This window comes from Geotrypetes seraphini, chromosome 9, assembly GCF_902459505.1.
Source record: "Geotrypetes seraphini chromosome 9, aGeoSer1.1, whole genome shotgun sequence".
NCBI classification, from domain to species: Eukaryota; Metazoa; Chordata; class Amphibia; order Gymnophiona; family Dermophiidae; genus Geotrypetes; species Geotrypetes seraphini.
In genome coordinates, this window is record NC_047092.1 from 157,871,450 (window position 1) to 157,896,545 (window position 25,096).

Below are 25,096 nucleotides of genomic sequence, written 5' to 3' on the forward strand. Positions count from 1 at the left end.
ATTTTTTAAATTGGATTAATCGGCACTGTTAATTAAAAGCATCTTTAAAAGCCAATTAAAAATTCATAAAAAAAATTAATTGGCAGGTAGGCACCTAACTCGGCAGGTGCCTACCCCTTGTGGTAGGTGAATAACGACACCAACCCAAAAAGTAGGCCAGAGGCGGAGTTTGGTTATGGATTAAGTTAGGAGCCAGTACATTAGGTCAAGGAAACCATGGCCTAATATACCAGTGTCTAAACTGACTTGGGCGCTGGCAGGCGCGATTCTACAAATGATGCCTAACTTTGATTCAACCAAGGAGTTGACCCATAGACGAAAATCCAAAACAAAAGACTGTGGAGACCGATGTTACTGATGCCAACCTTATTTGTATAAAAGAGTCAATAAATCCATCCACAAGTTGAAATAGTGAAGAGGACCCAACATGGTTCGTGTTTCGACCTAAATGTCTTCCTCAGGACTCCCAGTGAGGTCTCTTCAAGGGTGTGTGGATATGAAAAACCTACGTCCAAGTGTGGGTGAATGCTTTTCCTCTGGAAACGCTCAGGTGTAGTTTTTTTCATATCCGCACACTCTTGAAGAGACTCCATTGGGACCCCTGAGGAAGACATTTAGGTCGAAACACGGACCATGTTGGGTCCTCTTCACTCTATTACATTACATTACATTAGGGATTTCTATTCCACCTGTGCCTTGCGGTTCTAGGCGGATTACAATATAGAAATATCTGGGATATTCCAGTAGAGTTACATTTCAGGATAAGAGTAAGTTACAGGAACAGTAATGAGATATGATACTACAATTTCACAGAAGATAATACTTGTTACAGAAGATAATACATATAACGGAAGATAATGCATTTAACATAATACATGTTAACTCGATCGGTTGAATCGGGTGTAGTGTAGCAGAATTACAGTACATTCTAGATCGCAGATAAAAAGATAATATAGGTGGGTATTTCCGAAGTCGTTGATTGGGAGGTCATTGAGTGGCGGTTAGAGTGATGGGAGATATTTTTTGAACAGTAATGTTTTTATTTCTTTGCGGAACTCTTTTATGTCTGTTGTTTTGGTCAGTAATTTTGAGATGTCAGAGTCTATTTTAGCTGCCTGTGTCCCCAGGAGGTTGTCGTAAAGTTTCTTACGACGAGTACCGTTGAGTGGTGGGTAGGTGAAAAGGTTCTGTGTTCTCCTTCTTCTTGGTGGGAGGTAGTGGTGAAAACGGTTATTTAGGTAACTGGGTGCCGTGCCGTGGGTTACTTTGAAAATGAGACAGTAGAGTTTGAATTGTGTTCTTGCTTTTATTGGTAGCCAGTGGGATTCAAGGTATGCATTGGTAATGTGGTCGTGTTTGCTGAGTGAGTATATGAGTCTGAGGGCTGTGTTCTGGATGGTCTGTAGTTTTTTTATTGTGTTGGTCGTGCAAGGTAAGTAGAGGCTGTTGCAATAGTCTACAATACTTAGCACAAGGGATTGGACAATGATCCTGAATTGCTCTTTATTAAAGAATTTTCTGATTTTTCTTAGATTTCGCATTGTGAAGAATGCTTTTTGGGTGATTTTTTGGATTTGTGTTTGCATTGTGCAGCGTCTGTCTAAATGTATACCTAGGATTTTGAGGGCGCTTTGTATAGGGTACTTGATTGAGTTTACTTCCAGTTCTGTTAGGGATGGTTTTTTGTCCTTCTCTAGTAATAAGAATTTAGTTTTGTCGGAATTCAGCTTCAACTTGTGATCTGTCATCCATTTTTCCACTGTTTCCAATGTAGTTTTCAGGTGTTCTGAGGAGATTGGGTTGTTTATGTCGAATGGGAGGAGGATGGTTATGTCGTCCGCATAGCTGAAAGAAGTAATATTTAGGGCATCCAGGGTGGTGCCTAGGGAAGCTATGAATAGGTTGAAAAGTGTGGGAGAGAGGGGAGAACCTTGTGGTACTCCGCATGGATTGGACCATGGTTCAGATAGAATGTCTTTTGATTTGACTCTGTATGTTCTAGTTTTAAGGAAGCCTTGAAACCAGTTATGAACTTTACCTGATATTCCTATTGCGTCTAGTATTTGGAGAAGTATGGAGTGGTCCACTAGATCGAATGCAGCTGAGAGATCAAATTGGATGATTAGCAGTCTTTTTCCTTGGCTGAGGTGACTTCGAGCTATGTCTAGTAGAGATACCAGAAGAGTTTCTGTACTGTGGTTGGTTCTGAATCCGGATTGGGATGGATGTAGGATGTTGTGGGCTTCTAGGTACATGGACAGTTGTTGTGCGACTAGTCCTTCTATTATTTTGATGTATGTTGGGATAGAAGCGATTGGTCTGTAATTTGATGGGTTATTTGTTGGACCTTTGGGGTCTTTCAGTATAGGCGTAATTATAATATATCAAGTTATGGATGGTTTTATTTACTCTCTTATACAAATAAAGTCGACATCAATAACATGGGCCTAACTTTGATTGACATATGATAGGTGCCGTTTTCCCAGGCACCTACTAAGTTAATCGCCATTTATAGAATTGGGCCCTTAGTGCGTGTACTAGCATCCTCAGATGAAACTTGTTTTTGCTGCAGTTTCAGAAGGCTTGTGACCTGGCGTGATTATTGATACTGCATGTAGCTGCTTTTAGACTGTTAAAGGTTGGCAGATCTTTCTTCAGAGAGAAGATACCTAAGATGATAACTCGCCCAAAGTTACAACAATGCAGTACAGTAATAAGAACCAAAAGTAGCATATTGCACTTAAACTGCTTCAGTATTAAAATGCTTACTCTGGTGTAAGTATTTTAATAGTGAAGCAGTAAGTATTTTAAGTAAGCATTTTTATTTTGCTCATTTAGGTGTAAAGTGATAGACTGAACCTTTTATCCTCTTACGAAAATGGTTAGGCTTTAGAATAGCATTTATTTTACATTCCATCGCGTGCCTCTTCACTAATAAGTACGAGTATGCGGGTGAGTGCTCTTTCAGCAGCATCATAGAAAAGTCATTTTATTTTTTGGGTTAAGTGTTGTAAAACAGAACAAATTTTTCAGGCCAGTTAGGATAGTGTGTACATTTGGCTTTTTCATTCTATACATGCATGATTTACTGATATATAAATATTATTTAATATAAAACTTGGAAACATTCATTTGAAGAGTCTCTTGTATTTTGTTTTGCCAATATTTTCTTCCCTCATTCTGCAGGGTAAAGCAAAAGAAAGTAATCCTCTAGAGTTGTTTGCTGTTTTTCTCAGCAACCACTTGGAATTTCAACATGAAATTATACTGCTTTATTTGTTGCTACTATCTATGTTTATATGCCATGTGGAATGAGATTATTTTTAAACATGTTGAAGTTAAACTTTTTAATCCAACATTTGCACAGATCTGATGACGAAGAGACACGTAAAGCTCAGAACAATGAGAAATATTGAGTTCTGAGTGGTGGCGCTGAGGGTCTAAGGAAAATGTTTTGTAAAGGTTGCTAGATTGACTAGAAAAATCAATTCTAGCTAACATTGTGGGTTTGAAGAAGTTAAACATTTTAGCATGTTCGCACATTCAAAAATGTTTGCACAGTAAAGCTACCATTATTTAGGAAAAAAAAAATAGGTACATGCCTCGGTTCTTCTAAGCTGAGTGGAAGTTCTCCAAATGCATTGTAGGCAGTACAAGGCGGCGGTATATTGTGTGTTCAATTTCTAGGGACAGGCAGGTTCCCTAAAATCCTGAAGAGCTTGCCTGTCCCTCACTATTGAAAATGTGATGATGAAACAGCATGTTCCACATGGAGGGTTCCTGGTCAGCTTTCTTGGTCAGCTCAGAGCAGTGATCTCAAACTCAAACCCTTTGCAGGGCCACATTTTGGATTTGTGGGTACTTGGAGGGCCTCAGAAAAAATAGTTAATGAAATTACAATTTTGCATGAGGTAAAACTATTTATAGTTTATAAATCTTTCCTTTTGGCTAAGTCTTAGTAATAATAATAATAATAATAATTTCTAGCTAAAGAGACATGATCAAGAAACTATTTTATTTTACATACGAGGGACTCAAAATAGTACCTGGTGGGCTGTGAGTTTGAGACCACTGGCTTAGAGGGAACAGTGGTACCAGCTGACTGTTAAGTCTGTCACAGTTAGGGTTACCATTTTTCGGGCCACAAAAATCCAGATACATGGCCCTGCCCTGTTCCACCGCCAGCCCCACTTAGTTCTGCCTTTGGCTCCGCCCAGTCCCTCCCAGTTCAACCTTCAGCCCTGCCCCCACAAACCTCCCCTCTTCTTCCCTGACAAGCTCTGGCTGCGTCTGGAGCGGCTAGAACATGTGTGGCTGTGTGTGATGTCATCCGCGCATGTTCAGATGCCCTCCAGATGCGGCTGGAACTCATCGGGGCTTTCCAAAACCCAGACAAACATATATAATGGATGTTGCTTCTGTGTATTTACATCATTGATGACCTTTAACAATTCCCATAGAACATCTCATTTACAAGTACAAGCGACTTGGTCACAGAGTGTTTAGGGTATTTTATTGGATATTTTGAATGTCATAATGTGCTACATACCTTGCTGGCCGTGGCTTCATTTGCTATAGAGATGAATCACTGTGGAATGTTTTCGATCAAAATGGTCTTCCATGCGATGTGCAATTGCTGTAGCTGAAAGTCTGTGATGGTTTATTCTTCTGGCTTCCTGTACTCATGTTTGTGGAATGATAAGCAAGCTTTTTTTTTTCTCTTATTGACCGTGCTTCAGATATGAAGTTATGGTTTTGCAATTTTTACAGACCTGGTAATGATACTAAATGCAACAAAATTCCTGGCAAAAAAGATCTTCTCTAGAACGTTTCTGTATTTATTTTAATTTACTATGAATGCAGCACAGTATTTATATACAGTATCTCGCCCATCGTGCTTTATAAATCTAGTCCTTCTGTGTCCCTCTGTCCTACTTTCTTCTGTGCTGTGAATGTCCTAATTAAATTTGATCTGAATGGTTTAGAGAGGTAAAAATATAAAAGAGGGTCAAAACATAGGTTTGACACGGAGAGCAACAAGGTAGTCTCCTTTGCTTTAAAGAGGTACTGTTTCAAAGCACAGTCTGTAATCACATCACTCTGGCTTAAAGTATATGGAATGCGAACAATGTGATAAGGTAAGAAACATACGATGTACCCTGCAGTCACTAATAGGATATTCACTAGAGCTCGTTTTGTATTTTGGTAATCATCTGTATCTTTATGTTTGTACAGTTGTTTGATAGCCAGAAAATTTGAAACTAATATCACAGCGGAGAAGTTAAAAAATATAGCAATGCTTATGAAGTTAGTCAACACATGCCAGTCTCGTCCAAACTTCTGTTTGAATTCCATGCAACCCACAGTTGGTTTTTCTGTAATACTTTTGATGGGAATTAGCATGTTTGGAACCATGAGAAGAAGAATGAGCGCCCACACCACTGTAGATATCATTCTGGCAAATCCACGCTTTTGTATTTGATAAAATTTGGAACTGTTTATTATCTGAAGGCAGCGGTCCATGCTGACAAATCCCAGAAACGTAATTGATAAATACATATTAATGTAGATAATGCAGGCGGTGACCTGGCAGTGGAATATCTTCAGTTTCCATGGAGCAATGCCCAAGTCAACGGCAATCTTAAATGGCAAGGCTAGGGTCAATAAGAAGTCGGCGGTTAGTAAGTTAATAAGGTAGGTGCTTATGCACTTTTGGCTCTTGTCTCCATGAGTAAAAGCCCAAAGTGCAAAGCAACTTCCAATAAATCCAACCAGGAAAACTAAGTAGTAGAAATATGGAAATGGTTCCATTTCTCCATAGACTGAGCATTGTGAAACGTTGCTTGAAGATGCTGACATCATCTTGTCGAATACATAGAAAAGACGTTGAGAGATTTTTATGAGCAAGACCTATAAAAAAATTAATGGGGGAAAATTTTAGCTTTCTGAAGAAAGTTTAACATTTATCTTCTTGAGACAAAAACTATACTCTAAACTGTGGAATATTTAGAAGTTAGAGGGCAAGCAGTAATACCTGCATCGTGTTAATGAAAAGTTTGCTTTTTAATTATTTTTTAAGTTCTTGAGCATGGACCCGACACGGTCCGTGTTTTGGTTTTTTGCAACCTTCTTCTGGGGTCTCTCCAGTTTAAGCCACAACAGGTAAAATTGTCATTGGCAACAATTCAGGCATACTTTTGACGTGAATCAGAAATAACACACAGTGTGGTTGAACCAGTGTGAAGAAAAACAGGTCAACAAACTGTGATACCTTTATTCTTAAATTTACAATACATTTGTGATAACTCAAAGCAAAAGAGAACTGTGGAAACAGCGATCTCAATAACCAGGTTTATTGTTCAAAATTAAGAGAATTCTTCACAAGTAAAAGCGATGCATGTGTTTGATACATCCAATTAGTACACAGTAAAAAGTCTGTGCCATGGACCCGGTTCATAGACCGGCGCGAAAGACAAAGGCGCGCCCAGACAATTGAGCGCAGCGCGGAGGTGTGCGCCCCTCAAAATTACTGTTTTTAGGGGCTCCGACGGGGGGTTTTGTTGGGGAACCCCCTCCACTTTACTTAATAGACATCGCGCCGGCGTTATGGGGGGTTGTAACCCTCCACATTTTACTGTAAACTTGACTTTTTCCCTAAAAATAGGGAAAAAGTGAAGTTTTCAGTAAAATGTGGGGGGTTACAACCCCCCACACCCCCCACAATGCCCCCAACAACGCGGCGCAATGTCTATTAAGTAAAGTGGGGTGGGTTCTCCCCCCACACACCCCTATCGGAGCCCTAAAAAACATGAATTTTGAGCAGCGCGCGCCTCCGCACTGCGCTCAATTGTCTGGGCGCGCCTTTGTCCCAGCGCGCTTTTGACCTGACACTCATGGACCCAACACGGTCCGTGTTTCGGTATTTGACAACCTTCTTCTGGGGTCTGTCCAGTTTAAGCCACAACATGTAAAATTGCCAAAAAGCACCCAAAATACTGTGCGATAAATGCAGGCAATAGCGATCCAGTATTTTGGATGCTTTGTAGCAATTTTACCTGTTGTGGCTTAAACCAGACAGACCCCGGAAGAAGTTTGTAAAATATCAAAACACAGACCATGTCAGGTCGATACCACAGACTTTTTACTGTGTATTAATTGGATGTATCAAATGCATGCATCGCTTTTACTTGTGAAGACTTTAAATTTTGAACAATAAACCTGGTTATTGAGAACGCTGTTTCCACAGTTCTCTTTTGCTTTTGATTATATAACTTGTTGATTTTCAATGATTTGCATTGTATTAATTGTTGTGAACCGCCTAGAACTTTTTGGCTTTGGCGGTATATAAAATAAAATAATTATTATTATTATTTCCCTTTCATTGTTATTTGGCGGTTTGCTGAATTTTTTGGTGGTTTGCTTTCAATACATTTGTGACCTAGCTGTATCCATCCGTCAAATTTGTCAAGAGTTATGAAGTCAAAATGAGAGGGTACAGGGCTTTTATATACAGTAAAACCTTGGTTTGCGAGCATAATTCGCACTGAAAACATGCTTGTAATCCAAAACACTCGTATATCAAAGCGAATTTCCCCATAGGAAATAATGGAAACTCAGACGGTTCGGTCCAGAACCCCCAAACTTTAATTCAAAATACTATACGTACTTGTATTGCAAGACCTCGCTCATTTAGAACAGTCACTACACTCCTGCAACGTCAGAGAGAGAAGAACCATCGGCTCAGTTGTGATGTGTGTATACTGTATGTACTTGTATTGCAAGACATTACTTGTATATCAAGTTAAAATTTAATCAAATGTTTTGCTTGTCTTGCAAAATACTTGCAATCCAAGGTTTTATTGTAATTTATTATCCATATACAGTACTTTTAAAAAAAGGGTGATAAAGGTAAGGGTGAAAGTCAAACCACAGCATCTGCCGCTCACAGATGTAAAAACTTGGAATAACCTTACTGAAACGACCGGAACAGAACCTAACCACGCCATATTCCGGAAAAAACTGAAAACTCATTTATTTGACACTTAATCACCTGTATCCCCTCCTTCCCCCTTCACCCGTCTCCCTACCCCTTCCTACCCTCCTCTTCTCTTATTCCTCCCCTCCCCCCCTTCTCCATCCTCTCCCCTCTCTATAAGTCGCCTTGAGCCTACCTAGGTATGAGCGACGCAGAAATAAAAGATTAGATTAGATATATTAAGTCCATTAAAAAGACATCATCTGCAACTTACTTGAGCCTTTTTTTGGATCAATACCGGTTTCCCAAACCTGTTCTGGGAGACAATTAGTGTGCATGAGAGAGATTTGCATGCACTGCCTCCATTATATAAAATCTATCCAATGCATATTCATGAATTATGTAGGTACAGTACAGAAAGGGTTTTTTCACTCTCTGGAAACTTAGATCCATTAAATCATATTTTGATACGTCAGCATTCAGAATCCTGGTACAATCCCTCGTACTAAGTCAACTTGATTACTGTAACATCGCCTATTTAGCAATTTCCCAAAAGAATATGCAACATTTACAATTAATGCAAAATGCAGCGGTCAGACTAATCTTCGGGCTAAAGAAATTTGATCACGTGACACCTTACTACCGGCAGTTGCATTGGCTGCCCATGGAAGCACGCGTAAAGTTTAAGTTCGCCTGCCTCTGCTTTTAAAGTACTATACGGACCTAAATACATAACTGACCTTTTCTCCCTCTCAGCCAACAGACACAAGAGAAGCTCACATTCGACCTTCGTTTCCCCCCCCAGTTAGAGGATGTAAACTGAAAAAACACCATGAACACCTTCTCTCACATCAGGCAGCATTATGGGGTAAAGATCTAGAACAATTGCTCTCGCCCACTACTTGTGAGGAATTCAGGAAGCGCCTAGAAACACATCTGTTCCTGAAATATCTAGACAGTTGACCCGTGCATCTCATTCTCCTCAATAACGGTTCTCTTGACCTTTCACCTCTTAAGTTCAATCAATTTGTACCTTCTTTTAATCTTGTGTAAACCACATAGAACTTCACGGTCCTGCGGTATATAAACTGTTATTATTATTAACATGGAAGCAGTCTTTTTTTTTTTTTTTTTTTTCACATCAACTGTGACTGACAGGAGTACCTCAGAGTTCTGCACTTTCAGCTGTGCCTTTTGATTTATTTTTAACACCAATACATAGCTGCTTTCCATTCGACTTTTGTCAGTGTATAAATGATAATGTGAATTCAGCTGCTTTTTTCCAGTGATGGATTCATTTAATCAGGTTTTCTTTGTATGCTGAGAGTTGTTTAAATCTGTTGAGGAATAGATAGTCTTTCAACACACTGCAAACAAGTCAGGATAGGGGGGTATATAGGGTTTCCCAACTTAGGGAGCAAATTAATAGGAACTTGGAACTGCTAGAGTTCTGGCGTTTACTACATCTAACAGATTCGGTTGCCCCTTACGTTCATTTATAGCTCTCTTGTAGTCCAGGGGCTGAACCTGTAGGCCAGTGTCTCGCAAACTTTCTGGCTGGCGGCACACTAAATCCAGTGCCCCGGCTGGAAGGCACTGGGGATTATTTTGGGGTTTGCAGCAGGAGAGATTGGGCATCCCTCCTGCCGGGGATTGTTTTGGGGTTTGTGGCAGAGGGATTGGGCATCCTTCCTACTGGCCGATAAACCGATCACGGCAGGGAGATTCCCTTGCTGCGATCAGTTCAGTGGCTGCGTCTATTTGAAATGTAGGCCAGCATTTTGCTGGCCTACATTTCAGGCGCCTATCGTGGCCCTAGTGAGATGCCTAGGGCCGCCTAAGCTCACCTAAGGCCACTTCCGGGCAAAACTGCCTTGGGCAAGCTTAAGCTGCTCTACACGCCTCCCTAGGCTCGTGAAGATGCCTACAATGGTAGGCAACCTGTCTCGGGGTGGTTTTGGTTTTTTTTTATTTTATTTTTTTAAACATGTGTCCAATTGGCTGGTTAGACAGCAGTAGAACTCCTACAATTGGGACACTGTTTATGGAATTTGCCCCTATATGTGCAAATTGGTTGTATGCATGTTAATTCAGAATTATATGTGCAAATAAGTGATTTGTGCATACTTTAAATTGCTAGGTTCCAAAAAGAAATAAGTGCGCACTCAAAATCTACACCTCTTATTGTAAAACACATGTAAATTCATAATTTGTCTATGTATTGCGTAGGTCAGCCTTGTTACCCATTGTGAGCTCTTTGGGGAGGATGGGATATAAAACTACCCAAATAACTAACTAACTAAAAGTAGTGGGTTGAAAACCAGGACTGGCTCAGTTTGTGTTAGATGACATGGAGCCCTGTGGCAATGTTGCTCTTGCATAGAGGTCTGCCAATGTGCTGTATTAACTGGGCCTGTTTGCAGTTAAAGTGAAGCAAAATGCCCTTTGTTGCAATAGAGAGGCTGCAGAAAGAGAGCATTTGATCACTAAGCAAGATTAGGGTTTGTTTGTTTTTCTCAGAAAGTAACCCACAGATACTAAAACAAACTTTGCACAGATAATGAAGTCGTCTGCCAATAACTAAGCAGCCATTCAAAAGACCCACTTCCTTTCTCAAACTTCATCAGACAGGAAATACTTGTTTTCTTTTTTTAAACCTGCTTGTATATGAAAATGCTCCTTATGTAGGGCCCTTTTTACAAAGCCATGGTAGTGAGAACACCAGCGTGGCAAATACTACGCAGCCCGTAGGAATTGAATGCCATGCGATCATCACTGCTGTGGCTTTGTAAAAGGGGCCAATAGTTAGTTATAAAATAGTTATTAAAGGGTCACCCCCCCCAAAAAAAATTTCAACATAGTACCTACTCCACACCCCGAATAGTATTTATTTATTTATTTAATTCATTTTATATCCCGTTGCCCCCAAAGAGCTCAGAACGGCTTACAGGTTAGACATACATATCATATAGTTGACAGATTACAATCTGACATAATTTGTTTGTTTATTAAAAACTTTCTATACTGCATAACAGCCTAAAAAACGATCCAAGCGGTGTACAATATATAATACACATTCATCAAGAAAGGAACTCCATTTAAAAATAGAATAGAAAAGAGTAAAAGCAAAAGTTTAAAAAAAAAATTTCCCTAAAATACAAGCAATCGAAATCTCCATAATAATAATTCGAATAGCAATAAAAACAAGCAATCAAATCTCAGTAAACCATAATAAATACATACAGAACAAGTTTGTGATATAAGGTTGTATCCTAACTTGACACAAAGTAGGGATCTAGTGCAAGCAATTAGATTTTCCAGGTTACAATTTGCATAGTTATCCTTGGCAGTGCATATTTTTTCAATACAATTTTTTAACCTAATGTGACACACTTTGAGATCTAGTACCATTATATATTTCTCTACAACCATTTGTTATGGGCAGGTAATGGCTATTACTACTTTTCAGTGTACTGGAGCCTACTAATGTAAGGGACATACACCTGGTGTAACTATCATTGTCTTTAAGCCAGGTTTTAGTAGTCAGGAATATGTCCCAGTTTTTATCTGCATGGTCTTTTAGTATGATGTCTTTGCTATTTACTAGTCTGGCTTTCATGAGGGTGACAGATATGTTTTTTGTTGAGGGGGTGTATGAGGAAAAGGAGATTCCTCTCTGGTTGTGGGGGCAGTGTTGGGAGGGACTTTTTGGGTCAGCATATCTGCCCTGGTTGATAACTGGGATAGGAAAGCACATGATGGGTAAGATTATTATACGTTTAAGATATAGCTTTGAGGTTATTGAATTATATTTTTAATTTAGTTACTTTTATTCTGTGTTGGTTGGGCAACAGGTGGAGGGTGATAGGTGGGTGTGTCTATATATGTAATGTGAGCCTAGGGGTGGCTGGGTGGGTCTAGGCTGAGTTCAGTGTGACTGTGGAGACTAGTGCTGCCTGATTCACGATTTGAACTGATTCACCAATTCACTTTTGGTGAATCAATTCGAATCGATTTGTTTTTGCAAAAAAATCAAACTCACCAATTTGTCTGCTGCCAGCCAACCAGTTAAAAATCATCTTGCTGCCGCCGATCTGCACACAGAGGTCCGCTCGGCTTTCCCTCAGCCACCAGAATCCTTCTGTCGAATGTAATTTCTGGTTTTGTGAAACCGGAAGTTGCATCAGAAGCGAGGACTCCGATGGCAGAGGGAAAGCCGAGCGGACCTCTGTGTGCAGATCGGCGGCAGCAAGATGATTTTTAATTGGTTGGCTGGCAGCAGATGCACACGCCTCATCTTCCCGCATGCATGCTCATGCTTCCTCCAGAGTCCGGCAAATGCCCCCACTCTTGCTGCTGCTGCTCAGTGGTGGGCCCTGCTAGTGGCTGGCCTTTCATCGGCCGCCACGTGATGGCCAGAGCCCCGCACACGTGCAAGCGCCGGGTAACGTGGTGGCACGCAGGGGCTCATGAGAAGCGGCATGAGCGCATTGGAAATGCTGCGGAGATGCTTCTCACTCAGCTTTGTAAGGCCACGTCTTCTGCAGCTCATGGGAAAAGCATTTGTCCGCTGTGCAAAGCACCTGGAGCTCTTGGTAAGTGCCATAATGCACGAGTGTTACACTCTGCCAGCCAAATACTGGGCTTCTGTGTTGGGAGTCAGCTGGGGGGAGAGGGGAGATGGGAGATGGATTTGGAGTTGGTGGACTGGAGAAGGAGAGATGGGGAGAAGATGGATGGGAGAGAGGAACTTAGTGGAGGGGGGAAGATGGATTTGGGGGAGATGGACTTGGGGAAGAGGGAGAGATGGACTTAGAGGAGTTGGTAGACTGGAGAATGAGAGATGGGGAGAAGATGGATGGGAGAGAGGAACTTGGTGGAGGGGGGAAATGGACTTGGGAGAGATCATGGAGAGGGGAGATGGGGGAGAAATAGAAGGAATAATTATCTAAAAACAGGAGAGGGAGAGAGATTGTGGACAATGGGATTTAGGGAGGGAAGGAACAGAAAGGGAGAAAAGTTGTACACAAGGGATGGTGTAGAGGGATGGTGAAATAGAGATATTGGATAGGATGGTAGTTGGGAAGAGAAAGGGAGTGCTGGTGGAACCTGGGGTGGAGGGGAAGGAGGGAGAGATGCTGGATGAAAGGGTAGTTGAGAAAAGGAGAGATGGTGGATCTTGGGATGGTGGGGTCCATTGCTGCAGCTACGGGAATAGAGACAAAAGATAGGAAAGTTGCCAGACCTCCGAGGGAGGGAAGGGAATTGGAAGGGGAGGACAGAGATGGAAGATGGATGGTTAGCATAGAGAAAGAAGAAAATGACAAATGGGCAAGAGACCCTGGCAAGTGAGTCATCAGAAGACATTTGTCGTAGAGCCTGGGACCAACATGATTTGAATAATGACCAGCCAACAAAAGGTAGAAAAAATAATTTTATTTTCTGTTTTGTGATTACAATGTGTCAGATTTGAAATTTGTATCCTGCCAGAGCTGGTATTAGACCACGAACGTGAGCTAGGATTTAACAGAGAGAGGAAAAGCCTTTTTTGCTTCTTTATTTTGTTTACACCATAGCACCAGTGTGGGTAGGAGAGGTCAAAAGGGTGAAGAGGCTATAAAATCCATCTGGATATTTGGGGAAAAAAACACCCAATTGAGCAGGAAAATCGAATCAAGTCTCAAGTTTCATTGAAAAATCAATTCAATAGGCTGAATCGAATCAAAATATTTTTTTTCCTGAATCGGGCAGCACTAGTGGAGACTCTCTCCTAGAGGTAGCTTATACTTTAATGATGGCCATTATTCAGAAGTGTCCCTGAAGAGAGTCTGAAGTAGCAATAGATGAGAGGTACATTCCAGGTGGAAATAGCTGGGTTTATATGGGTGCAGGAAAGTTGTAAAATGGTTTGGGTTCAAAGGCTTTAGGTTGTTTCTTAAGGTGAGAAGGGAAGCAAGAGAGTCTACCTAGGCTGGAGTCTAGGCTGGAATATTTTCAGAAGTGTCCCTGAAGAGAGTCTGAAGTAGCAAGAGATGATATATAAGCTTACATCTGCTCCAAAGGTATAAATGTGTGCATGTATAATATGCATATAAAGAGCAACTCTGTCCAAACCACACTTCTGGGAACGCCTACAGGCAGATCTCATAAATGCAATGCATAACTTTTCATACATGAATACCCCTATGTAATTTTATAAAAAGAAATACTTGCATGCTTTATATATGGAAAAAGATTTACAAAATTTGTATGTAATTACCAATGTCTACAATATAACCATTTACATTTTGCAACCATTAAATTTGTTTCAGGAATTTCTTAAGTTTCTATTTTTATTTAAGACCTTTAGCAGTGTTCTTGAATTAGTCCGTAATAATGTAAAATACTCTAAACCAGGGATCTCAAAGTCCCTCCTTGAGGGCCGCAATCCAGTCGGGTTTTCAGGATTTCCCCAATGAATATGCATTGAAAGCAGTGCATGCACAAAGATCTCATGCATATTCATTGAGGAAATCCTGAAAACCCGACTGGATTGTGACTCTCAAGGAGGGACTTTAAGACCCCTGCTCTAAACTGACCAATGAGGTATGATGAATATCAATCAGCAGCTTACAGCGATTGATAATGACAACACAAAAGCATTCTAAAAAAAACCCTCACTTGGAATAATATCTAATGGTTAACCCTTTGCATGTGTTAAGTTCATTGCCTTAAAAAAAATACTGTAACTGGATTGCATATTAGTTTTCTGTTAGATGTAAGACCTATTCTTTAGTTTTTATTCACAAGTTAACCAAATGAGTTATGAAGTGTACTGATGATGAGGAAGTAAATTTATGATGATGAGGAAGTAAATTTATTTCTTGTTCACAAATGAAAAAAGGTTTCCAGGTTTATAAAAAGATATTTTCTTGTAAATGTAATGCTAATCAAATAAAATGTTTTGTTTAATAAAATTTTGTGTGTGCATGTGTTTTGTTTGGTTTTTTTTTTTTAAGTGAATTTATTGTGAAAGGCCCTAAATTGCATCGCTGGAATTAAACCCCCTCTTCTATGAAACCGCGCTAGCAGTTTTTAGCGCAGAGAGCAGCGCTGAATGGCCCGCGCTGCTCCCGATACTCATAGGAACTCTATGAGCGTCAGGAGCAGTGCAGGCCATTCAGTGCAGCTCTCTGCGCTAAAAACTGCTAGCGCGGTTTCTTAGAAGAAGGGGTAAGTTGCTTTATTTCTCCATGAGGTACAGCATAGGCAGCATCAGTACAAGTTTCCTCATGAGGCCCTGTCAACACTCCTCAAGCCTGTACTACTCACATATCAAGAGATTAATTCAGTCTTCATTCCCGTGCCATCTTTGATTTTTGTTGAACTAGTGAATGACAAATTGTGGTGGTGATTTCAGTGATGTGAGTACCTGTCCCTGTGAGCTATGCTATCATTTTATATATCATAAGTCACCTTTCTAAGTTCCTAGTACCAATGTGAACTGGATCTGATGTGACATAGAAGTGAAATTGTTCACACAATTTTGATATAAGCCATACGTTCTTTTTTTTTATTGGTTAACAGTTCATTGACATTATTATGATTTTTTTTGTTTGTTTGTTTTACTTGTAATTTTTATTCATTGTCTGATTTTTTATTTATTTATTTTTTTTTAATCTACCATTTTATTTTTTCCCCTTTGCAGGTACTTTTTTTTCTCTTAATGCTGGCCATGTCTGGCCAGTTACGCATGAAAACTTCTATGCTTATCAGAACAATAAGCAAACTCTTGAACTACAAATGTATATTTACTCTACACCTGTATTATTACATTTTTTAGAAAACCCCATATTTTAAACTTTAAACCTCTTCTGTCTTTCTGTGCAGCAAAGCCAACTTTCATTTACTGGTGTGTGTGTGTGTGTGTGGGGGGGTGTTAATGGAAGTCTTTCATGTTTTGTTTGTTATTGTGCCTCCCAATTGTTTTGGTGATCAGTATTAGAGCTATAAAACTTACATTTAAGCATATAAATTTAAACAACTGAACAAGTAAAGCCCTCCAGTACTGTACCTGTGCTGTCCTTGGCTTCTTATGGAGCTCTGAAAAATATATTTTATAATCCTGATCTTCACTGTTGAATTTTCAGATGTTGCTTGCACCTTCTTCTTTTCACAAGTGGTGATATAAGTGGTTTTTCTTTGAGCAGAGTGACGCACTTGAAACCAGAGCCGAGAATATTACTGAGTGGAAAGTCTCCTAAAAATGAAACTATCTAAATACAATTTTTTAAAAATATACCAACTATTACTATAGAAAAATACAGTGACATTAATTTTGTCACAGCTGAAGATTAATGGCAGGAAATAGACATTAATTGTATCAAATGTGCCTTTAGCTCTAATGTAATTGCATTGCTATAAGTCGGTCACTTTCAGTTCCACAATAGCCACAATGAATATGCATCAGTTTTGTACACATCTGGTCTGTGAATCAGATTAATTTGCATTCTATGACAATCTTTAAATCTTGATCAGTAATCTGGCCTTTTTTTTATTTTTTTTATTAAATGTATTAAAGCAACAGGTATCACTAGCACTTACTTTGACTTTTTTTTTTTAAAACATCTATTCCTACAAGCTTTAACTCCCATGACATGGGCGTTTTAGAAGCAAATGACTTTCTCCGTGCACTCCATTTTACTTCTAATTTTGTAAATCGAGAGTCAAAACAAGTTGTAGCTGAAAGGTTTTATGAGACTAACAGTACCTTTGAGTAGCTTTTGAGAGTTATCCTTTGTTGATCAGGTTGGTGAAGAGAGAGTGCTTTTAAATAGTGCAGTCAGCTAGGAATGAATTGGTTTGCACACAGCAGGAAGTTGCTGGTTAGGCTATACTTGAAGTTTAGTTCTCTGTGGGTGTGAACTTCCCTCAAGAAATGTTGATCTTGGAAAGTCCAGCTTTGCTTTTCTCTTCAGTATCTTATGTTATCTTGGGCCTGATTTTATAAGAGGGTGCTTATTTGAAGTCATTTCTATAAAGGCAATATAGGCACCTAAGTTGACTTTTTATAAAATAGGCTCCCAAGAACCAGCTTCTGTAGCATGTGAATGCCAGTGCAGAACATAAGAAGTTGCCTCCGCTGGGTCAGACCATAGGTCCATCGTGCCCAGCAGTCCGCTCCCGCGGTGGCCTATCAGGTCCATGACCTGTAAGGTGATCCTTTGCCTAAAACCCTTCAATCCCCTTTATCCCTCTCTCTATACCCTTACATAATCCTATCTATACCCCTCAATCCCCGCATCCATCAGGAATTTATCCAATCCTTTGAACCCTGTAATGTACTCTGTCCTATCACAACCTCCAGAAGCGCATTCCAGGTGTCCGCCACCCTCTGAGTGAAAAAGAATTTCCTAGCATTGGTTCTAAACCTGTCCCCTTTCAATTTCTCCGAGTGCCCCCTTGTTCTTGTGGTTCCCGATAGGTTGAAGAATCTGCCCCTCTCCACCTTCTCCATGCCCTTTATGATCTTGTAAGTCTCTATCATGTCTCCGTTTTTCCAGGGAGAAGAGCCCCAGCCTTTCTAACCTGTCTGCGTATGAAAGGTTTTCCATACCTTTTATCATTTTCGTCGCTTTATTCTTGCACGTGAAAATGTAGGGTTATCAGATGTCCTGATTTACCTTGACATGTCCTCGTTTTAGAGGACAGTCTAGGTGACTGGATGTATTTTGGAAAACCCAGCATTTTGTCTGGGTTTTGGAAGGCCCCAGTTTTACTAGAGCTTGGGGCTATGTCTGGAGGGCCTCTGAGCATGCGCGGATGAGATGCAATGTCGCATGCAAACTAAGGTCGGTACTGGACAATCTTGCATGGTCTGTGTCCCATATATGGAGATTGGTTTAGGATGAGCTGGGGAGGGCTTTGATAGACACTTCAGTGACAGTATGGTTAGGATAGGCTGGAGTAGGCTTCAATGGCAATTCCAGCAGTGGGAACCTAGACAGTACTGGGCAGACTTCTATGGTTTATTGCCCAGAAATATTAAAGAAAAGACAAGCCATGAACATATAGTGAGTGTGACTATTGGGCAGACTGGATGGACCGTTCAGGTCTTTATCTGCTGTCATTTACTATATTACATAAACATTCTTCCCACATTCTAGGTCTGGATCTGTTACCAATTATACTTGAGGAGGGAGGGTTAGGGAGGGAGGGGAGGAGGAGAATGGGCTGTAATGGCATATACTTTGTTATGTAGAATTAAGAGTCATAAGAAACCAGGCCCTGATTCAGTTAAACTGTTGGTTTCTATCGTATCGGCAAAGATTTTGTATCTGTATTGACGTTCAAACTTTAATAAACAGTTTAAACATAAACATTCTTCCCCTTCTAGGCATACCACTGCTCCTTCCAAGTCTTGACACACTGAGAATTTATCTCCTTCCATTCAGATGATGTCTGTCTCTTTGAAGGTGTGCATCGACATCAAGGTCTCCCACACCCCAATATTTAGTACAGCAGACTGCTTCCATGCCAATGCCGCTTCCAGTACCAGCACCATCTCTCTAGGAGGAGATCTGGGCTTGCTCAGACAAGAGCTTTTGAGGCTACTGCAGATACAGGCATCGCAAGTTCAGCCCAGCCTGAAGATGCATCGACGCATCAATCAAGGACAAGGTCATTCACTCCTGCACAGAATGGACTCACTCAACGTATGAATCATTGGTAGAGGAGTTATCTCCTGCTTCAGACCATCGATCTCCATCTTGAGGCATCTTGCCGCACAGTCCTTGCTGCTCTTGAAGCATCCCCCCAGCTCGCCTTTCAGAGAGTACTTCAAGGAGTCTCTATCCGTTCAGAGGAGGACTTGCCAGAATACTCAGCAGAAGAATCCTATGGAATTCTTTCTGATTCTTCCTCTCCTCCTCAGCAATGCAAGTCTCCACCAGAAAGTTTCTTTTACTGGCTTTGTAAGACAGATGAGGCAAGCTTTATGAGGAGCCTCACTCTGAACTATTTAAACTTCTTGACTTTGAAGTACCACCAAATGAATGCTTTAAGGTTCCTTTGCATAAAGTTATGAAAGATGCCTTCTTTAAGAACTGGGAAAACCCCCTGTCAGTCCAGGTAGCTCCTAAAAAGATAGACATCATGTATAGAATTCAAAAGTGCCTAAGATTTGACACAACTCAACTTCAACATTGTTCATTAGTTGTGGAATCTGCCCTCAAGCATTCACACAGCTCACAATCTTATACTTCTGCTCCTCCAGGCAGAGAAACCAGGACATTGGACTCTTTTGGCAAATGCATTTTCCAATCATCTATGCTCTTCAATAGAATTATGGACTGCCAATTTTACATGTCCATTTATTTTAAATCCTTACTTAAAACAACTATTGGAGTTTGATGAAATCCTCCCTTCAGATAAACAGTTTCAGCAATTATCTAAGAATTTGTTCTATATAAGAAAGTATATGGTTATAGGATCTTTCGACACCTTTGATGTTTCTTCCAGAACATCTGCGGTGGCAATGCACCATTTGGCTTTACTTAGGGCTCCTTTTGCAAAGGTGCGTTAGGGCCTTAACGTGCAGAATAACGCGCACTAAATTGCCTCGCGCGCTAGCCCCTGCCGTCTCCTTTTAAGCAGCCGGTAATTTTTTGGCTATAGCGCGTGCTAATCCAGTGCGTGCGCTAAAAACGCTAGCGCACTTTTGTAAAAGGAGCCCTTAGTGTGTCTAATCTGGAAATTTTGTTACAAGAACACCTTTCAAATGTTCATTGTAATGGCGTTGACCAGTTTGGGGATATAATTGAAGAAGCAGCAGATAAGATAACAAAAAACAAAAACACACTGAAACTTTGGTAAACTATATCTAAACCATACAGCTCACAATTTTTTTTCATTATCTAGAAGATATTTTGCCTCATCCAGACATTCCTAATATTATAACACTAAAAGGCATTACAATTGGCTGCCTTCATTATTTTCTAGGCCTGCTCCTCAACAACCTCATGCAAAACAACCAAGGACACAAAATTCACAATCTCAACCTCGGTTCACCTTTTGACTCTTTTCTAAAAAGTATTCTCAACATTTCTCTGCTTCCTCCTCCCAATCTCCCCATTGGAGACAGGTTGCTCTATTTCCATCAGCGTTGGACTTTTATCACAATGGATCAGTGGGTGCTTTGAATTTTCACTCAGGGCTGCACCCTGCACTTGATGAGAACCTCCAAACCACCCATCAAAGAACTCTTCATTAAGAATTCTTTGCCCTTCTCCAGCTAAACACAGTGGGACTTGTTCCTCTGCAGGAGAGAGGCTGGAAAATCTGCTTAATGTATTTCCTAATACTACAAAAAAAATGGAGGCCTTCAGCCTTTTCTAGACCTCTAGGGCCTAAACAAATACTTGATAAAGTTTTGCATGGTCTCTCTGGGAACCCTTCTACTGGAAAAAGGCAATTGGCTATACTCTCTAGATCTAAAAGAGACCTACAGTCACTTTCTCTGAGCAGGTTGGATGGATATATTTCTTCGCTTCCATATTGTTTCGGTCTTGCCTTTTGGACTGGCTTCAGCCCCTCGTGTCTTCACAAAATGCCTAATGGTAGTGGCGGCAACCCTTTGCACATTGAGGTTTTCATGTTTTTCTCTACTTGGACGACTAGTTGATCAAGCTTCATCATCCCAAACAGCTCAGCATGCCATTAACTCAACAGTTAGGGCTCCTTTTACTAAGGTGTGCTAGCGGTTTTAGCACATGCTAGACGCTAACGCCTCCATAGAGCTTGCGTTAGCATTTTTCGTTTAGCATGGTGTACAGATCATATCAAACATATCTGTATATATATATATATATATATTCATTCTCCTTTTGCTTAAGGACAGTTTGCTTTACATTGTGGCAGTGGAATTTTTAGATGTATAGCATTTATGATTGCCCCCCCCATTTTACTAAGACGCAGTAGAGGTTTCTACTGCGGCCCAGAGTGCTAATTGCTCCAACTCTCATAGAATTCCCTTACTAAAAAGCTAGGAAAGATCTGATTTGATACCTTTATCAGATGACTTCCTCAATGCACAGGATAGTTTAGAATGATAAAATATTTTAAAATTGTGAAAATCCAAAAGCTATATCTGTTTTTATGATCAGTTATCTTAACTAGCTAAATCACATCTAAACCTTAATGCTAGCAGTTTTATTCCAATGACATCAATTTCAAAATCTGTCCAAATCAGCATAGAATAAAAAATGATACATGTACACATGCATAAAAGATAAATGCATTGTTACCTCCATACTGGGAATAATTTTATAAAGCATGTTCTGCATGTAAACTAGGTTTTGAATGTGGAAAATTGATTTATGCTGAAAAGAGCATGTTTGATCTGTGTGTGGGGTGAAGTTATAATATATGCACATACTTGTGGAGTGGAGGAGTGGCCTAGTAGTTAGAACAGCTGCCTCAGCACTCTGAGGTTGTAAGTTCAATTCCTGCTGCATTTCCTTGTGACACGTCATTGCCCCAGGTACAAAGTAAGTACCTGTCTAAAATATGTAAACCACTTTGATTGTGTAAACCACACACAAAAAAACGGTATACAAGTCCCATACCCCTTTACACAGATATATGCACATTTTTACACCTGCCTCTGCACAGATATAAACTAGTGTAAGAGCACTTGTGCACAATTGGTGATTATTGTAGGAGTGTGTTATAAAAGCAGGCTGATACCTGTGTTAATATTTTCTAATATAGGCCAAGCATAGGTACTTGTATGAGAATTTTTATGATCATCCTGTTGTAAAATTAGCCCCATATGGCATCAAAGCCCAAGAGCTCCTTTTACTAAGGTGCGCTAGGACATTAACGCGTGGAATAGCGCACGCTAGACCTTAACGCCAGCATTGAGCTGGCATTAGTTCTAGAAGCGTAGCGCACAGTGTAGTGCGCGGTAATTCCTGCATGCTCTAAAAACGCTAATGTACCTTAGTAAAAGGAACCCCAAAACCCCTTAAAAATTGATGAATATAGAGGAGTCCTTTAACATAAATGCACTGTGCTTATATATTGTGACAGGGATCTGGCTAGACCTACTAGAAACAAGGAGAAAGTCCCTGTAAGCCTCTCTAAAAACCCTGTTACCAGGTATAGGAAACATCCTGAACAGTGTAAAAATCCTGTTCACAACTTTAGGAAGGAACACGCCCCTTTAAGAGTGTATAGAGCTCAGGCTGATATTGAGAAGGCAGGGCCCTTTAAGAGTTTGTCTAACCCTGCTAGGAGGGGGCGTGGCTTGTTGCCGAGGCTCCCATTTACTGAGCTTTCCTTCAGATAGAGAGGAGAGACAGCTGGGACAAGGAGCTGAACAGAAGCTGGGAAGGAAGCCAGTCCTTCCAGCTGAACCATGGCCAGCACAAGAAAGTTTCCCTGAGGATTAGGAGATGGATAATGTGACCATTTATTTTTTTCATCAAAACGGGACATCTATTAATATTCAGTCCCGCCCCCAATTCCTCCCTAGCCCTGCCCCCAATTTCTTACATTCATTTTTCATGTACACACAATATCTTATTATTTCATAATGGTAACCATAAAATTAAAAAAAACACAAAGCACCCTATACGCAGAGAAAATGTTAATTATCATTTATATTTAGGGGGTTTGCAACGATGTCACCTCAGTAACTATATAAAAAGACAAATATAGTGCAAAATATAGACAGCAGATATAAATTCTCAAAACTGACACATTTTTATCACTAAATTGAAAATAAAATCATTTTTCCTACCTTTGCTATCTGGTGATTTCATAAGTCTCTGGTTGCGTTTCCTTCTGACTGTGCATCTTATCTTTCATTTCTTTCTGCACTCAGGCCCAACAATTGTCCCTTTCTATTCCCTCCCTCCTTCCTTCCTATGTTCTTAGTGCCCCCAATGCCTCCTTCCTATGTCCTTAGTGCCCCCAGATCCAGTGTCAGTTCTCCTTTGTACCTTTGTTCCAGGTCTCCCTCTCTCCCTCTGTTATGATCTTGCCTCTCTCTGCTCTTCCTCAGGGGCTCTCCCCCTCTGTCTGCACCTCCCAAAGTCCTGCTTCTGCCTCCTGTCTTTCCCCTTTGGTCCAGGCATTTATCTCTCTAGTCTTTCTTCTACTTACAACCCCCCTTCTCTGCCATTTTCTCTCCTTCTTTCATTCCTCCTTCCTATGTCCCCTCACTGCCTTCTAGCCTTTGTCCCACCCCCTCCCAAAAATCCTGTTGGCCTACCTCCCCCAAAGCCAGCCTCCCCCAAAGCCAGTCTGCCTGTCTCCCCCAAAGTCAGCCAGTCTGCCTGCCTACCTCCCCCAGAGCCAGCCAGCCTGCCTACTTCCCCCAGAGCCTGCCTGCCTACCTCCCCCAAAGCCAGCCTGCCTGTCTCCCCCAAAGTCAGCCAGTCTGCCTGCCTACCTCCCCCAAAGCCAGCCTGCCTGTCTCCCCCAAAGTCAGCCAGTCTGCCTGCCTACCTCCCCCAGAGCCAGCCAGCCAGCCAGCCAGCCAGCCTGCTTGCCTACCTCCCCCAGAGCCTGCCTGCCTGTTTCCCCCAAAGTCAGCCAGTCTACCTGCCTACCTCCCCCAGAGCCTGCCTCCCCCAAAGCCAGCCTGCCTGTCTCCCCCAAAGTCAGCCAGTCTGCCTGCCTACCTCTCCCAGAGCCAGTCAGCCAGCCTGCCTACCTCCCCCAGAGCCTGCCTGCCTGTCTCCCCCAAAGTCAGCCAGTCTGCCTGCCTACCTCCCTCAGAGCCAGCCAGCCAGCCTGCCTGCCTGCCTCCCTCCCCCAAAGCCTGCCTACCTACCTCCCTCCCCCAGAGCCAGCCAGCCTGCCTGCCTGCCTGCCTGCCTGCCTACCTCCTTTCCACCCCTCCGGAAAACAAATGCCTCCCTCCAGGCCTGATTTAAACTTCCTCCCCGGTCCACCGCCGTTGCTCATCTGCTGCCACTACTCGCACCCGGAAGCCTTCTTCACGACGTCAATTCTGACATCGGAGAGGGCGTTCTGTGCCAGCCAGGCAGGCACCAGCCACTGGTCTTTAATTGCCTAGCTAATATATCCTCTTTTTATATTTCTCTGTTATAATATTTTTGATTTTTTTATATAATTTTTTTCTAATACTTATAGTGGTAGAAATCTTGTCAGTTCTCTCTCAAACCAGTGTTTTATTTTCAGCTTATTATTTCAAAAAATCAGCTTAAATATATAAAGCAAATTGTACTTAGCTTATATAGAACCGTGGAACTGACAGTTCTTTGCAATAGGAGGTTGTGAAGAGTACCGGTAACTCAATCGGTATTTTTAATCTCTACTGAGTCGTTAATCCTGATTTTATTGTTATTTGTAAATCGCGTTGGATTAAGATTTTGCAATTAAATCAAATTTTTAAATAAACTTGAAACTTCAATAAACTTAAATTCACTCTTTGGTGATCTTGCGCTCAACGGAGCGTCTCCGTTTCACTCTACTAAGAGCTTCATCAGGAGTTTGGTTAAGAAATCCTTATTGCTCCTCCTTTATGGTGGAGACATGCCGCTATTTTATCGTGGCAAGAATCTTCTGCTGAGGGACACGTCTTCCTTGCTAGTACTATCGCAAAAAAAGTTTTCTTCTCTGTGTTTCTATATATTGCACCCATAATTGGGCATAAATGTTTGGAAGTTGTTCTAAATTGCATGCCCAACTAAATGGTTCACAAGCCAATTAGTGCCAATAATTGGGTGCTAATTGGCACTGATTTGGATTTGTGCGCGCATCTTGCTATGCACTATTCAATAATGAGTGCCGAAATCCTACAGTGCATAACTCAAAAGGAGGTGTTGCCATGGGAGGTACATGGGTAGATCAGGGGCATTCCTAAAATTTGCATGCAGTGTTGCAGAATACTGGGGATGTGCACCCAAATTGATCACTAAGAATTACATCTAGTTTCAGCAGATGTAAGTTGTTTTGGTTTTTTGTGCCCAAATTTAGGAAAATTGGAATTCTGTGCTTTTCTGCAGTGGATGCTCATCTTTGAGTGCTGATTTTTGAGTGCCATTTATCGAATTTAGCCCATTATGTAAAAACAGGAAAATATTTAGTATATGTAAATTTTATTGAGTC

General features: G+C 41.0%; 2 protein-coding genes across 7 annotated transcripts in view; one reads left to right on the top strand and one right to left on the bottom strand.

Annotated features, from left to right (window-relative positions):
- Positions 1 to 25,096, top strand: part of MED12L (mediator complex subunit 12L) — a 388,873-nt gene that overhangs the window by 98,861 nt on the left and 264,916 nt on the right. The gene's annotated exons all lie outside the window — the stretch shown is intronic.
- Positions 4,744 to 5,981, bottom strand: GPR171 (G protein-coupled receptor 171). Its single transcript, XM_033957975.1, has one exon. The coding sequence runs from the start codon at positions 5,860 to 5,862 to the stop codon at positions 4,900 to 4,902; it is 963 nt and encodes a 320-aa protein (XP_033813866.1). The 5' UTR covers positions 5,863 to 5,981; the 3' UTR covers positions 4,744 to 4,899.